Genomic DNA, 16,714 nt, shown 5'->3' with positions numbered 1-16,714 from the left:
TCTCAAGCAGAACAGAGAAAGTCTGGAGCAGGGATCTCAAACTCAATGATGGAGATTGTTGGTATATCTGGGCCACATCAAGTATTCCACAAAAAAAGGGATTCAAAAGAGAGAACAATCAAGCAAATCTCATCATTTTTTGTTATTCTTTTTTTTATTAAACTCCCACTTTGTGTAAAGGAGTTTAATCAGTATTTGTATTTCCACTGAATATTTCTGACACCATTTTAAATGTGACATGAGACATTCACCTCCCAAAACTCACACTAAAGTTAATCTTTTAGTTATGGCGTCAGTCGTTAATGATTTCAAAGCTGCGCGCATTACAGAGGAATGCGTCCAATGTTGAGTATTCAGTGCGTGTGTGTGTGTGTGTGGAGGGGGATTGATTATTTGTTCCTCTCTGCATTGCTTCTCCCTGCGGCAACATGGAAGTGGGCTTGGATGAAGCTGTTGTGGCATGGAGGGGGGGCGGGCTGTCTATGCGTTGCTTTACTAGTCGACAGTTTCACTTTGAGAATGCACGATATTCAGCTTAACAACCTTAGTACTATCTGATTTAATGTTGACAAAATGAAGGCCATTACTCACCTAACAGGTGCAAGGTAGGAATAAAAAAAATGTACTGCCTCATATAAAAAGTTGTTTCTAATATTTTGGTTAACTGATTTAGCAACATATAACTTAATATGGAGCTTTACACCAAAAATTCATTTAAAACTGTACTGACGATGGAAAGTGATCATCGAAATCACTGCCAGCAAAGTTTGCAAAACTAATTTTGTAAGTACTAATTTCCAACAATTCAATTAAAAGACAAGAAAGGAAAAGAAGAACAGGGTGGCCCTATTTTGCCCATAGGCCATACTTTGCCAACCTCTACCTGTATACAATGCAGGCGTACCTAATGAAGTGTCCAAAACATGCAGTGGATTCATGTGACAAGAGTTCACTACAGTAAAAATAAAACACCCTAAAAAAAAGTAACGGAATGAGGTCTAGACTGAAAAAAGAGTGATGAATGATCTGTCCTCTATATAGGACGAGGCTCAACTTTTCAGCAGCTCGAGAAAGAAGGCCTCCTGTTTGACGATATTCTAGGTCAGCGAGCCTCAGGGGGGGAGCCGAGAAGCAGAGCAGACGAGGTCTTTTCGTTGGCCGTGTGGCACACCGTTGACATCTACGAGTGCGGATGTTTTCATATTGTACATATGGCATGTTCGTGTTCTCCCACTAAGTCAATAAGAGCCTGCAGAATGTCAATATGAAGACGGACAATCATAAACAGGGTGCGGATGACTCCCATAGTTCTCCTCTCGTTTCTTTATTTTTCTTCGGATTTTCTTATTTTTTCAGAGGGGGCACCAACAATTTTGTTCAGGTGTATACAACAGAGTAACAATATTGTTGAGTAGATGAATTATTACCTATTATTTCATACAGTATCCACTTTTGATGACATCTTTTTTTAGTGTGTCGTGAGGTTTTTCTAACATAAATGTTCCTTTTTTTCAATAAATGGCGGGCAACACTGCACTCAACTATACAGTACAATGAAATGGTCCACATAAAACCGATGAGGAGTATGTATGCTTTCTTTTATGAATTTATAACTTTTCCTATGCAGTCTTTTTTGTATCAGAGCAACAAAAAAATCAAATATTACAGTACAAGATTCAGGTGCTTCATTTGATAGAAATGAAACCAGTCGTGATGACGAATAACATCTAGGGGAGGATTAAATAATCTAAAAATAAGGAGAGCTGTGCATTTCCTCTGCCACTCTACAAACAGTGACGATAACCCAACATGCTCTGCAGTCAGCCAGTGTGCTACTAGTGCTAGAGGTTACGTCACATCACTGGCAAGGTATCTGGGCCAGCGCTTTGTGTGGTGCACAGCATCACACCTGCTGCAAGGTTGCAACCGTAAACCAAAAAGTTACCCCCCCCACCCCTCGCCACAAAGAACACTGTGTCTTTTTCAATACTTTCCTGCAGTATTGCCTGGGGAATTCCCAGTTTGCAGACATAATCAAGTTTTCTTTCCCCTTTTGGATCTCGCAGTTCTTGTTTTTGAAAGGGTGGAATGATTTGGTCCTATAAAACGGTGGCTTCCTCCATGGCGTTGACCCATCTGTTAGAGAAACAGATTACACATGACGAATAACTATTTAGAACACCAGAAAAGTAAAACTGCTTGACAATATTTGTAAACTGAAACACAGACAAATGACATATTGTTTGTTTAAAACAAGCACGTAATTTTAAACCTTAAAATTAGGTGAGTTTAATGCTAACCTAAGATTTCAAGAGAAAGAGTGGAGCAAAACATATAGACAGACAATATCACAATAGACACAGGCAGACATAATTTTTCCCATGCCAAAAACAACTAACTGCATCTTACTGAGTCACTAAAAGTAGTTATAAAACTTTTTTCTTTGAGACTGAATGGCATTACACTGCCCCCTAGTGGCCTCAGTACACACCACAAGGAGACGCAATAATGCCCTGAAGTTTTGATTCATCAATTTCTATTTACATATGTGTATATATATATATATATATATATATATATTACTGTTTTATGAAGTATAATATTATGCAGCGCTATTTTCCTAATTAAAATACAATTTACAAAAGTATGTGAGTTTTACAATCGGGAAATCATTTTTCAGATTGTTTTGAGACGTATTCATCTTGTTTCTCACCTCTGGGCTGTGAAGTTGTCCTCTGCTCTAAATGTATAATACAAAGTATTTTTGTGATAAAGCTGGAACACATTGGAGGCGTCGTCATCCCCTTGGTAGCTTTCTGGTAGCTTGACCGTAAAGCCCAACAAAGGCAAACTCTCTGAAGCAACCTTCTCCTGTACATACGACATCATAATATACTAAACATAACAGCTCACATGCATTTTCGGATGATCTATTCAGGTTGAAGGGGAGTGCGTGTGTCCCCTCACCTCTTGGCCTCTGTAGGTGTAAAGCACCTTGTCTTTTAGGAGGAACCACAATCTCTTCCAGTTCCGCTTGCTCTTCTTGCTACGATGTAGACTGCCACTAATAGAGCCCTCATCGGATACGGTCACCTGCGAAAGGACTTTTGCCTTAGGTGTCGTTCTATTTATTATCACTGTGGGGAAAGGGCGGGGTGTACCTGGTTGAAGGTGAGCATGCCTTTGCGATGCCTCCAAATGTTTGGAGGGTGAATGCTTTGGAAGACAGAGGAGAGCGGACGAGTGGTTCGGCTCACACGAGGGCTGCTCTTGGCTGGGAGGGCACAAGGGTCCTCTCCTGCAAGGTAGAAACAACTGCGTGTCAAAAAGTAATTGAAGATTCACTTTTTTAAAAAATAAAAAGATTTGAAAAACATAAAACAAGTGTCCAGTACATATAACAATGTTCTTGTCATTTCACAGCGCCTTCCAGTGTTCATATTAAAAAACGTTTGGCCTTATGTCACTAGTGAGAAAACTAATTGTAATAGTGTGACTTTTCGCACCTCTCTTCTTGAGCTCATTGTAGCAGTGGTCACACACTTTGGCCATACGTTCCTTCATGTACTTGAGTGGATATCTATTCTTGGAGCAGCTCCTGCAAACAATCTGTGGCAGCGGGAGGGCACCGCGGGGGAGCATGGACTTATTATCTGCACTGTTATTACTTGGCATATTATTTGCATTGCCACTCACCCTCCCGCAGCTGTGGCAGTGATGTCTACGTAAAGTCAGGCTGAAATCCGACGTGCAGTTCATACACATCATCACTTGAGACACTGGAACGAGTGTGGGGGGTTTTTCGCCTAAGGTGAAACGCAGATGATCTCTGGCCTGGCCACACACATACAAACATTGGTGAGTTCATCCTACTTTGTTGCATATTATCGTGAAGGATTAATAATCGCTTACGTCTGAGCAGTTGCTGAACGGCACGGCTCCTCGGTTGTGTTCACTCACGGTGTGACTCAAAGTATAAAACCAGTCTTCACTTTCAATGAAGGAGCTGTCGAATAGCACAATATTAGGGATAACACAAGCTTGCATTGGTTATCACTGTAAGGAATGATCATACGATGAAACTGTCTCTCACCTTGCAGACAAGGTGATGGAGATGTCATTCCCCTCCACCCTCAGAGCATGTTGGACATTTTCAATGATTGGTTTACTGACCTGGGCAATTGAGCCATGATGTCATGAAAGGAACAAACAATTTTTAATGAATCAATTAGAAATCCTACTCCATTCACTGAACTACAAAAACAAAAAACATTCATTCAAAAACTAGTTAAATATATTTATGTGATACCGATGATTTTTTATTAGATACGTTTAATTTTACCAAGCTTTTTTTCAGCTCATTTAAATTCCATTATAGACAAACTTTAGAATTTTTTTTTTTTACCTTCAATCCAGTAAGTGACAAAGTGTTCTTCAATCTGTATTTTCCATCCTGTTGCGGATAAGTGTAAAGTAACATGTCGTTCATCTATAAACACAGAAATGATAATAAGTCGGTAAAAAAGCAGGAGGAAAAAAAAGTTTCACGCAAAACAGTGCAATTGAAATAAATGTTGAAATATATTTCAAATGTTGTAAGGGAAGCTATTCTCCATTAGGTGGCAATGTCAGCACATCTCATTGACGTGAACCTGTAGCTTGCACACTGAAATTTAAGACTCTATTTCCCACTAAGTACATTATCATTGTGAGCTTTTGTAACGTAAAAAAAATTATCGACTGCGCTATTAACATCTGCATTATATCAAGTGAACTTGGGTTTTTGGGTGATGAAATTGGAGCCCTGGCAGGCATGTTTTATTACGCAGCCATTCATAAAAGCTGATAAAACTTGATGACCGTCAAAGGTGGAAACACCAGCAGGGTAGAAGACAGACGCTACACATTTTTTTACGAGAATTTTTTAGTGTTTTGGCAACCTGACAACATATTAAAAGCAACTTGCAGAAAGGAAAAGCACTGAATTTTAATGTTGGTATCATTTGTCTAAAATTTGCGCAGAGACGTGACTAGCACACTAAAAAACATGTCAGCTGACACGGTTATGGTTCTTTAAGGTAATTTTACTCTCAGATTCTAAGGAGGTGGTTTTGGTCTTCCCTCTGTTGTCATTATTTTTTTAAGTCTCTCAGGAAGTCAGAATCTAGAAACATCCTGTCAGGAAACCCTGCTCTTAATAGAGCAGTCTGCATGGAGAAATAGGCCAGAGGGGAAAAGCTCTTTGTATTATTATTAGCATTATTAAGCAAACGGTTATTAGGCATACAGTAATGCAATAAAGCACACTGTCATAAAATAACCATATTTGATTTAAATTAAATGTATTGACTTAAATATAATAAATGTGAATAATTGAATTTATAGAATTAAAAATGTTATCATGATGAAGTCATTGTGTGGTCCTTCTAGTGGTGTCTTGGCCAATATGAGGCAAAAGAAAACACATATACATAATACACAAAGAGTAATATATTCATCATTTTCCAAATAGGATAAAGAAGATATTACTGTCAGTATTGCTATTTTGTCTGTTCATGTGTATTGCTGCACCATTTGTATTCAGACATCCATTGCAGGTTGAAGACACCGCAACAGAGACGCTATTCATTAGCCTGGGCAGTGTGTTTTGTATTGTGCGTTAGCATTAAGCTAATGGACTACCCTAAGTGATGTGGATGTTTTAAATACACAAGCTTTGCTTTACGCTTGGTATGAGCTGTACAAAGTAATTTCGATGTTAGCATGTGTTTGACTGAACTTGTTTACCAAAAACAGGTGGCGAGGCTGTCGGCTCCTCCTGCTGACCTTCATCAGGGTGCCCTCCTTCACAAACACCTGACACCAAAAAAGACACACAATTATGAGTGATTCCTGTTTTTAATATTGTTTCAAGCTAATAGGGAATTCCCAGCTCAGTGACTGTGTAAAGGACAAAAGGGGGTGTGGCCCAGTAAGGACTAAAACAATGCAATGTTATGAGAATCATACCCGACCAGGCTGCAGCAGGTCCCGCTGGCCGTGAACACTATACTCGATGTTGACCAAGCGCAGCAAGTTCTCCTAACACACACAAATAGAAAATGAGACAATGAAAAAGTAGAGCTTTGCACCAAGGAGGCATTTGCCAGCATGCAAATGGGAGTGCGGCAATAAATGCAAATAATAATAAATAAATCAACCACTTCAATGCAACAAATCTCTTCTGCCGGGATCATATTGGGAAATTGGATTTAAAACAATAAGCTACACCCAGCACATGGAATAAACAACATTGTCGGAGTGAAAACAAAATTTGTCACCAGTATTTGATTAAATCACAAATCATCATGGAAAAACAAGACATTATACTCACCCCATGTCTTAAACTGTCATTCGCCTGGTCTGCAATATCTGCCACGATCACAACAGCAGCTGAATAAAGTCAAGCAAAAAAAAAAAGGTGGGGGGGTGAAATTGTATGTCATGCCTGCATTAAACATTTTTTTTTACCCACTAGGGAATAAAGCAAAGGTTATCTTTGATTGTCTAACAGGGAGCTGGGTTTGGTCAGTCCATACCTCATTTTTCCTCTGTGTGGGTCATGTTTGAAATCCAAATTGAGAACTCTATCTTATTATTGTTGTAGTTGGCAGTGTTGATGAACTGCACCAACGCAACGAAAAAAAAAAAAAAACTAGTATTCGAATCTGCTCTCAGGTCTACGAGCACAATAACAAAGCGACTGCACGGCTCTCCCTCGCAGATTCTTTTATGCATGAAGCACCTTGTTTACTTGTTCACTGCCACCGTGATGATTTCCAGTCATTGCAAAAAAATCACCACCGGTGGCTCACCTTCTTCCTAGTAAAGACATCTAAATTGGCTCTCTCAAGGCCACCTCTCCATGCCAAATGGAATAAATTGTCCATAAAGTCATGGACAACAAACAAACAGAGGCTAGTAAGACTCCCTGGTGAGCAACAGCTAGTGTCCACATTGGCTTTATTCAGCATGTTTATTGTACCTTGGGTGTCCTCATATTCTTGTGAATCAGGGGAGAGGTTGTTCAAGTAATCTGAAAGCAAGAGTGGCAATAAGTTGACATATAGAATAATAAAAGTGGTTATGCTTTTTTTTTTTTAAAGTATAGTCACCTGTGAGGATCATGCGGTATTGAGCCACACGCACAATCACCTGCAGGAGTTGTTGCTTTAGAGAAACCTTTTCCCCCGATGGATTCTGCTGCTATGAACGAAAAACTCTGTTAGAATATCACATTAAATTTGGACAATTTGCAAAATACTAAACTTCAGTTTATACTGATTTTTTTTGCAGGCTGCATTGTCTGCCATAGCATAAAGGCAGAAGGCTGATGCAAAAGAAAGGCAGCAAGGGAGTGACACCATTCTTCATGGTCAAAAGACCTTTACAACACAGGAAAGTCAGTTTGCAAGTGAACGTCCAAATGTCAACTGCATTAAAAGCAAGCTGTTACTGAACCATGGAAGAAAAAAATGCACAGTTGAGTGCTGCCCTTTGACGGTCTGGAGGAAATTCAATTTGAGTTTTTGGTGTACCAAGGAGGGATGCATTTTGTTTAATTATGAAGGTGCTCGGCCACTGGTGGGCAACATATGGCCCGGGGGCCACATAAGGCCTGCTCTGTCCTTTAATCCAGCCTGGTACTGTTGTAAAAATGTAGTCATTTTCCCTAAAAATGGTGAATTCAATTTTTTTTTTTTCATTTTTATAATTTGTTAACGAGTGGCCTTTATTGTAAATGATTGTAGTAAAACATTTTTCCCTTCATCTAAAAATTAACAGAAGCCTATATTCTGCCAGAATAAGATAAATTTTGATTTTTTTTTGTAACTGTCAGAAATTGGACAGTTGTCATTATTTTATCACACTTAATATCTCCTTAAAGTTTAATTTGAGATTGTGTTGAACCACAACAAAAACTACACATATTAGGCCAAGATTTGTTGCTTATATGTCAGAAATGCACTGACCTCAAACTTTTGGACGATGGCCTCAAAAGCAGCTGAGGTTCGACAGCTCTCCTCCAGCAGGTTCATACTTCGGTCGTAATGCCCGATGTAGGTGGTGAAGAGCAAGAACTCTGCCTTCCTGGAGAGGAAGATGTCTGCGATCCTCTGGCTCTCCTCCCTACATGGACAAACAAAAAGTTCAAGCTCTCTGAGCAATGGAAGACGTGAAAATTCAATTTAGAGGTGACATACTACGCAAATGTAATTTGAACAGTCTCACCAGTGCCGGGTTCGATTCTCCAGCTCGGTGAGGATCGTACGGTGCAGCAGGTAGACGTCGGGCAACTCGTTGAGAATCTCGCAAAGTCTTTTTTCATCCAAAACAGGCTCTCCATCATCCGTCACAGCGGTCCCTACTGCTTCCCGAAAGTCCTTGCGGCACAAGAGGGATGGCTTATTTTAAAAAGGTACAGCCTCTTCATTAAGAAATGTCCAATTAAGGTGCAAATTTCTTTTGCATATTCACTTCCTCTGTCTGTGGGGAGTTTGGTTCATTAAGCTAACTAGCGGAATTAAAAGGAAGTGAAACAACCTCACTCATTAAGCCCTCATTAAGAAAATGAAGCAAACATTGGCAATGAGTCTCTTCTAATGTCCCTAAATGATAGCAAAGGAAAAATAAAAAGTACTTTCATGTTAGCATCTGGGCATATGTCCACATTTCTGACACTTTGCCTTCTAAGCACAGTGGAAATTACGAGGGTGGGGTCCTTAAAACAAGAGAAAAGAAATAAATTGATCCGTCACTTACTTCCTGTAGAAGCTTGAGTGCTTTCACATGTCTATAAACAGAAAAAAAAAAAAAGAATGATTTACGCAGACAGACACAATTGCGTTTGAATAATGGTGAGCTAACTTACAGTCTCTCGGTGTCCAGTAGATCCATTGCGATGTAAAAAGCTCGGGATCGTCCGTCCATCTGTCAAAGGTTGTAATATATTATTTAAGTATTACAAGCCCTACCTAGAATTATGAAATGCATTTTGGCTCCCCTTCTAACATATTATGCACCATAAGCTGCCATAAAATGTAACTAATGAGTGGACCATTGACCCTGATAAATAAAAATCTGTTGTTGCTCTTAGTCCAAATGTACCTGTCTATCATAGTTGCTTTCGCCACCAGCATCTTCCTCCTCCGAGGTGCGTCCAGCATCTTCATCAGCTCTTGTGGGTCCATTGACAGAACTGGATGACACATTTTGCGGACCAGCAGCAAGTGAACACACTTGGTAGACTTCTGTCGAGGCACTGCAAAGACGGAGTGGCACGAATCATACGGTACTCAAAATATATCAGCAGAATTTTTCTACAATTTTGCCATAACGCTTTCATTGATCCCTAATGAAGTGTCCAGTGGGTGTAGTGACTAACATGTTCTAATTTGACGATAAATCAAAACATGTTTTATTAGCCTTCCAAGTCCTTTGTTATCTCCTATGTTGAAATATCGCCACAATAAACATTCGGAGTGTTCGAAGCGAGCGTGAATAGCTGAAACGTTGCAGCTTTACTGCGACCAATAAAGTGGCCTCAGCAAGGCCCGGAGTGACAAGCGCACTCTGAGTGAGTCTGCTGGTCCTCCTCCCTCTACAGGGAGCGCTGGATGTATGTTGCTGACTGGCTGCAACTCGACGGGGAGCGTACGCCGTATGCAAATAAAATGCCTCTTTACATTTCACCGGTGACGCAATGGTGATCACGACAAGCATGGTTTGATTTCAACCCTGCTGAGATGCAAATGAGCGACATATGAACAACATATGTGAGCATCATTACGGCGCCACGGATCATTACTGAAATTCAGTCTTTGGATGAGGTACAAGAGGTTGCGTGAAGCTCAAACGACATGTCGTCAGCTTCTATATTCGTCTGATTCGCTCACGTCTTAAATGCGGACACGGAGCAAAACATATTGCCATAAAATTTGTAAGGGGAGACAAACTAGTCATTCTCCGTCCGCTTGAGCTTCATGGCTGATTAGGTTAGCTGCGCTGATAGCTTCGAAAGCAGCTGCTGATAGGATGCTTGCAGGCGATTGCGCGGCTGAGCACAGAACTTTCTAGTACACTTCATAAACCGCACAATGGGGAAAAAATCATCAATTGACCTGCGTGTGACCTGACGGGAGTTTTGAGGATTTTTTTTGCACTCCAGAAATGAGCCAAAATGAGGACTTGATGGCAGCAACTCAAACACATACCACAAGTGGCAGTTTGGCAGATAGTGATTAATTCTTCATGTGTAAATAACTCCTTTAGCAAAATATATTTGAATACAAACACTGTACCAACACATTAAGACATAATACAATAATGCTCCTACAAACTTGTTCTTTATCCTCTGCCAAGAATATTACTGGAGCTGAGTGACGTGTCGTCTTCATATGTGTTTTGTGTCTGTACTGACCCCTGGTGGCCACGGCAGTTACGGATTAGGCCTTTTTTAGTCATTTCAGTGGCGAAAAATGCTTTGCAATAGAAGTCGCAAGTCAAGGCATCACTGTATTTAATTGAATTAACAGAATCTCCAGTTTGCCGTACAAACACATGTACAGATTTGTTTAATCGATTCGAAATCATCCAAAGGTTTAAATGGGAGTTTGAATGGTTGAGCTATAGAAATTTGATGGACGGATGAAAAAGGACAATGGACAGCTATTTGAATCATTTTACCTTCAAATAGAAGCATCAACCCGAAATGCATGCATGACCAATGCAAACTACATTTGTCTTGTATTCAAACCAATTGATATGTCTGCACGACTCATTTGAGAGCTTGTGATTTGTTTTCCATGTGCAGACAAATCACGCGACTGAGAAGAAGACAGCGAAATGCAAAGAAGATACAATCTCATGTTTCTGAGCAAGCCAAAAAGAGAAACGGCTCTAAAACGCTGCGTCTATTAATCATTCCGAGTGGACTGTATGAAGGCACGGCCAACAGAAATGGAGTGGTGGGGGGTGGGAGGGAGGAAGGGAGGGTGTTAATGTCAGCACAGCATCGCTGATTATTCCAATAAATGCTCTTTCAGCTATTTGTCTCACACACATGATCTATGAATGACATTTTCGCAACAGTGTTTCTACGTGAAGTGGAATCACAAATAGTACAGCATCCTGTGCACACGTTCGAGCAATGTCACAATATTCTTGCAGAGCGTCGCCTCATGCTGAACACTAATAACACGCAACGGGATAGTAGAAGAATTCATAAGAAAAGATGAACACTTGAAAGCGGGGGTCTTTTTCAGGCGGTATGAGTTTCACAAGGATAAAATCCCTAAAACATTTTTTAAACTCCATATTTGGGGATGATTTCATGAGATGTTTAGCTGAAGATTTTTTTTTAATATGGAAAATATTAGATGTTTTCAAATAATGTAATGTCAAAATCATGGATGTTCAAAAAAAAAAAAATTCAGTATTGTCTTTTTTTTAATCATTATTCTCTGACGAAAAACAATTCTAGTTGTCTTCCTATTCTATGAATTGCAGATCATTAATTTTGTATGACAACTCAGACTTAATAAGCAGAATGTAATAATATAAAACCAAAGTCACCCAAGACCTCATCATACGTTATCCAGCAATTCATTTTCAGATTTTCAGATTATTATTTTTTTGCTTATTCTTGGTCTTTTTTTGTGAAATTCGGGGATTCTTTTTTTTCCCACAAAGCTTCAACAAAGCGTGTTAAGAGAAGAAAAAGATTAAGAAGGTACTGTACATAAAGTGTTGCATACCAGGGGGAATTAGTGTAAATTAGCAGACTGGCAGTCAAAATCTGTGCCATGTAACTCACCTCTCTGCTTCCTGTTGAGCTGACTTGGCCTTGACTTCAAAACCAGGGAGGCTACTCATGTCCACGTAACCGTCCGTCTCATTGGCAGACGACAGCACCCGCGTGGGACGCTCAAAGAAGTCACCCAAAGGCAGCGGTCGCACGGCTCTCCACTGCGGGACTTGAACGTTCTCGTAGTCCGAGTTAACGGCGGGAACATTTTCATAGTCCGAGGTATCGGCATTGGGGAAGGAGATGGAGCGAGGTTTGGTGAGTGGTAGTGGCGAGAAAGGCACACGGGAGCGCTCCTCAAAAGACTCCACCCGTACCACGCTGCGATTGAGGAAGGCCACCGAGCTTCCTGTTCTTGTGGCGCTCGGGTAGAACAGGAAGGCAGGTGCCGTCTCGGGGGATGCTTGGCAAGCAGAACGCTGAAGGAGCCGCGGAGAACTAGTGACGCTGCGCCGATCCAGATCCAGCAGTCTGTTGGGTGTCAGGTGGCTGGACTCGGATTCAGATGAGGACTGGTTAGATGACTTGCTTTCCTCTTTCCGTCTAAACTTGAGCATCAGGAAGCGCTTAATGGAGGATTTCTTCTTTCGGTTTTTCTCCGAAGAGTCCGTGTCAGTGAGCAGCGAGGGTGAACTCTTGGTGATGGGTCTCTTGGTGATGTAGGCCAGCTCAAAAGGCGGCGGGATGTCCACAACAGACATGGGTGTCGACAAGCCGCTGGACGACAACGGCGTGCATCTCGAGAACCTTCCGCAAGGCGAGCCTTCTGTGTTTCTGTGGGGACAACCGGGGGTGGATGTGGAGGACGAAGGGTACAGGGGCAGATAGTGAGGCTTGGGGTAGCCCTTCAACATTGGGCTGCTGCTCAACACGGGTCCTCTCTGACTGAACCTGGGTCCGTATACGAGGCGCCCTCCCGCCTCGCTGTTCATGTGATGCGACAGCGAGCGAGAGCGCATTCCTGATGTGCTCCGGCTCAAAGGGAAGACATTCTCCCCCTCTGAGCTATCATCTCCCGGATCCTCGTAGAGGTGGTCGTCGCCAATGTCCAGATCAGTGATGTCATCGCCTAAAGCGTGCCCGAAGAAGTCAGATTTTCCTGGTACAAGCACTTGGTTTCCCGTGAAAGATGACGGAGTGTCGGATTTGCAGAGCAGATGAAATTTGGGTTGGCAGTACAAACCATTTAACAAGGCATCTAGTCTTTGCTCTTCACTTGTCATGGATTTACTCCTCTGGTATCCTTTTTGGCCTTGACACCTGTGGTCACCTTGCCTCAGTGGTGAACGTGGACTGGCTGGTACGTCACAAGCTTGATTCTGATTTGGGATCATCGCTTTCTTGATAATGTCCTCTGGAGATACATAATAAGGCTCGTGGCTTTGACGGTCTTCCAAGGCAATGTGCTTTTTAGCTTCACGACAGATTCGTTTCTGGTCACCAAATGGAACGTTGTGGTCTTCCTCAATTGCGCTAAGCTCCAGCTTTGCAATATTTTCATGGTCAACCTTAAGAGCCACACAGGGAATTCCATTATTAGGAGTGGAAGCTTGTTGACTGGGTTCACTAAGGACATCATCAGTGAGAGACTCGGCCGTGTCATCTACCTCTTCCCGCCTCGGCGCCATTTTCTCCATCCCGGCCCCTTTTTCCTCATCCACGCTGTTAACGGAAACGTCTCCCATGGAGAGGCCGTCCGTGTCAGCCAGCGCCTCGCCCGCATCTTCGTCCATGTCCTCTGTCACATCCGTGGTGTCAATCATCTCCGAGTCGGTGGTGAGCCGGTCGTCGCTGGTCCACAGCGTGTCCAGGGAGTCCAGCTCATCCGTGAGGGCGCTGTCCGTTAGTCTCCAATCCTCGTCATCCTGTTGGTTCTCACTTAAAGTTCGTCTTTGTGATGACACTTCACGGTGGTCCGAAAATGTCTCTCCATTAAGAACCCCGTTAATGTATCCCTCTGCGATACCTGATCGTAGGGGTTCCCTGGAATGGTGCTTCAGGATAGGTTTGGGGGCAACAGAAGGTTTGGGACCCCTGGCTGAGGACATGAACGTCACATGGGAGGGACAAGCAAGTGTTGGCTTTGGAGCGACACAGGGCTTGTTGGTGCAATCTAAGGGAACAACAGGAAAAGGAAACGGTAAGATGATTAAAAATAGGATATGGCTCATTCGAGGGGTGTCCCTGAAACGTCAAATTGTAACGCATCTGAGTGTATTCATTAGAATAAAGTTCTGTGCAACTATCAAGTTTTAAAGTGTACATTTGGTCCTTTTGGTATATTTTGAGAATGCTTGTCCACCCTTTGGAAGAACAATAATGGAAGGGATTTCCCTGAGTGGCTTCCTGTGATTCAAAGTCCCTTAAAGCAACTGCTCATGCATTTAGAATGCAACCACAGTACTGTATCGTATGAATTAGACAGTGACAAATGTGCAGCAATGTAGCTATATGTGATGAATGTGATTCATTTTGCAAACATGAACACTCTCAGGCTACGACAGGCTTTGCTAATTTCCATTTTCAAAACAACTCAAGCGTCTATGTATTAAATTCATTGACAATTGTAAGCAGATTCGACGGAAAGCAACGAGTTAATAAATAATATTTCATCTTTATCTACGGCGCTGGAAAAAATTAAAAACAATGAAAAACATACTTAAGAACTTAGAACTCCAGTTGATGATCGTATCATTTACAAGAACGTCAAATAAAATGTTTTACCTGTGTTCATTTTGACGAATCGAACGTCTCCCACATGTCGTCCACAGAAGCAGCTTCAGGTGCACTCAAATATCACTAAAAGGATGCATAAAGTGCTCAAGTGACGTTTTTTTTTACGGTGGGCAAAAACTCAGCTGGTGTTTGCTGGGTCCTCGCCATTCAAGTGACGCTGCCGCTCTCCTCAATGTCCACACACACAAACTTCGCCTGAGTGTGTGTGTTCGTGTGTGTGGGAGTGCAAGAGTGTGTGTAAACGGTGAGCTCAACTAAAGTACATTTTAGTAAGTAGAAATGTTATAATATTATAATTATTAATATTATAATATAATATTATATATATATATATAATATGTCTTTTCACCGTGGGATAGTAGGAAACGCAATTTCGATCTTTGTGTGTCTTGACATGTGAAGAAATTGACAATAAAGCAGACTTTGACTTTTTATTTATTATTCTGCAAGAAAATCAACGAATTATTATTATTATTATTCAAGTCAAGTCAAGTGTATTTGTATAGCCCTAAATCACAAACAGTCTCAAAGGGCTTCACATAGCCAAAAAATTGACAATTATTCTCAAAGCATCCCCTGATCTTAAGCTCCCAAAAGGGCAAGGAAAAACTCAAAAAAAAACTGCCAGGGGAAAATGAAAAACCTTGAGAAGGGACCACAGATCCTGAAAGGGGGATTTGATTTTTTTTCTGATTTTTTAAATGTTTTTATTATTATTATTATATATTACAAGACTGAAGTCCACATCATAATTTAGTGGAAAACGACAAAAAGTTCCAATTAGCTGTTGAACCATCTTTACTTGTTGCTGTTGCATTTAAAATAATACAGGAAGAAGAAACATCAACATACATGTGTATATGCTACAATGGCATGCCATATGTGTTTGCATAACATGCTTCCCTAACCCATTCCCATTTTCCCATAGAAACGTTTACAAATACACATCTGACAGTCAGATTAGCAAACAAGCATCTACATAACAGGAAGCTGCTCTCCCTGTTTCCTGAACAAGCAAATCTCACATCGCTTCTGACATGACCTTCACATGTAAACAACCTTAAATGCAGTTGTGGCTCACTGGCAGTGAAGCCTGGCATATTGTTTGTTTGTTGTTCTTTTTACAGTATGTATTGTGCTTGAAACAAATTAAACCTTTCCCCTATGCATTAGCTCCATATATTTCCACTCATGGGCTAAATCCCCGCAAATGCAATAATCCTTTACTGTGGCTTTAAACAGCAGTGTCATTGTTGGGTTTATTGGCAGTCATAACATTGCTCCACTTTTGACCCCCATTAGCTGATGCAATCATTTTATACTATATTATTAATAATGGCATAAAAGAACAGTGCAGTTGGCTGTGATCCTTGAAACAGAAAAGTGAGAACACACCCTCCCTGGGAACAGTCTTCACTCCAAAGAGGAACAGGAAACAGAGGATGTACTTCCTGCGGTAGCTGAACAAGTGCAAGCCCACCAGTGAGGTCATCATCTTTTATGTACATATTGTACTACCTACTCCCTGCATTCTGTGTAAATATTTCCAACGTGATGAGAATGACATAAGACATCTCATTATAATGGAATGGAATCAAATCTGGAATGGAATCAAATAAAATGAGTCTCCTATCGATGGTGCAAGGGATAAAGTGTTGCTAAGTGTGTCAAGTGCGCAAAACAAACATCATGACATTGTGGACTGGATAAAAGGTAGTCCGTCTTTACCGTGTGTCTCCTGTTTGCGTCAGGCGAGGAAGAAGCGCGTCTACTCCTTCTCTGCTCGGAGGTGAAACAATAAGAGAGGCTTAAAAAAGGAACTCCATCTTGATATACCCTTTCCTGTCACTGTTTTGCTGTTTTTCATTCAAACTGGAGCCGGCAGGGTGGAAGTAGAACCACCTTATAAGATAAGAATGACCCCCTGTGGTCTCACATTTTAAAGTAGACAGGCAATGAAATTTGACTTTTTCAAATATGAAATTAAACTACTTCGTAAACCTGCATCCAAAAATACATCTGTAAGCAAATCATCAATTATTTTTTCCAAATGTGACATTGAAATTTCCACGACGGTGTCATTCATTCATTTGCATAAAGTCTCCATATTTATTTGATCCATTACTAAGCTCA

The 16,714-nt window shown here is 41.1% G+C and overlaps 1 protein-coding gene across 5 annotated transcripts; it reads right to left on the bottom strand.

Moving 5' to 3' along the window:
- Window positions 1-1,308: 1,308 nt before the first annotated feature.
- Window positions 1,309-14,818, bottom strand: fgd5b (FYVE, RhoGEF and PH domain containing 5b). 5 transcript variants are annotated; one of them, XM_088390538.1, is made up of 22 exons: window positions 14,570-14,818; window positions 13,453-13,958; window positions 11,855-13,353; window positions 9,148-9,301; window positions 8,912-8,970; window positions 8,803-8,833; window positions 8,272-8,423; window positions 8,013-8,169; window positions 7,155-7,245; window positions 7,025-7,075; window positions 6,374-6,432; window positions 6,010-6,081; window positions 5,788-5,856; window positions 4,406-4,489; window positions 4,094-4,173; window positions 3,913-4,006; window positions 3,697-3,834; window positions 3,507-3,609; window positions 3,162-3,298; window positions 2,968-3,093; window positions 2,714-2,895; window positions 1,309-2,136 (listed from the first exon to the last, which is right to left on the bottom strand). In XM_088390538.1, exons 1-22 carry the CDS (start codon window positions 14,577-14,579, stop codon window positions 2,100-2,102), a joined length of 3,891 nt encoding a protein of 1,296 aa, XP_088246664.1. In that variant the 5' UTR covers window positions 14,580-14,818; the 3' UTR covers window positions 1,309-2,099. The 5 variants fall into 5 exon arrangements, with proteins under 5 accessions (XP_088246664.1, XP_088246660.1, XP_088246662.1 ...); XM_088390534.1 differs by having other exon boundaries at window positions 11,855-13,958; XM_088390536.1 differs by having other exon boundaries at window positions 2,714-2,871; window positions 11,855-13,958.
- Between the last annotated feature and the right edge of the window lie 1,896 nt (window positions 14,819-16,714).

The sequence above is a fragment of the Syngnathus floridae genome, chromosome 11 (assembly GCF_059516105.1).
Source record: "Syngnathus floridae isolate MCC-2025c chromosome 11, RoL_Sflo_1.0, whole genome shotgun sequence".
Classification (NCBI taxonomy): Eukaryota; Metazoa; Chordata; class Actinopteri; order Syngnathiformes; family Syngnathidae; genus Syngnathus; species Syngnathus floridae.
This window is presented reverse-complemented; position numbering and strand designations above follow the sequence as displayed.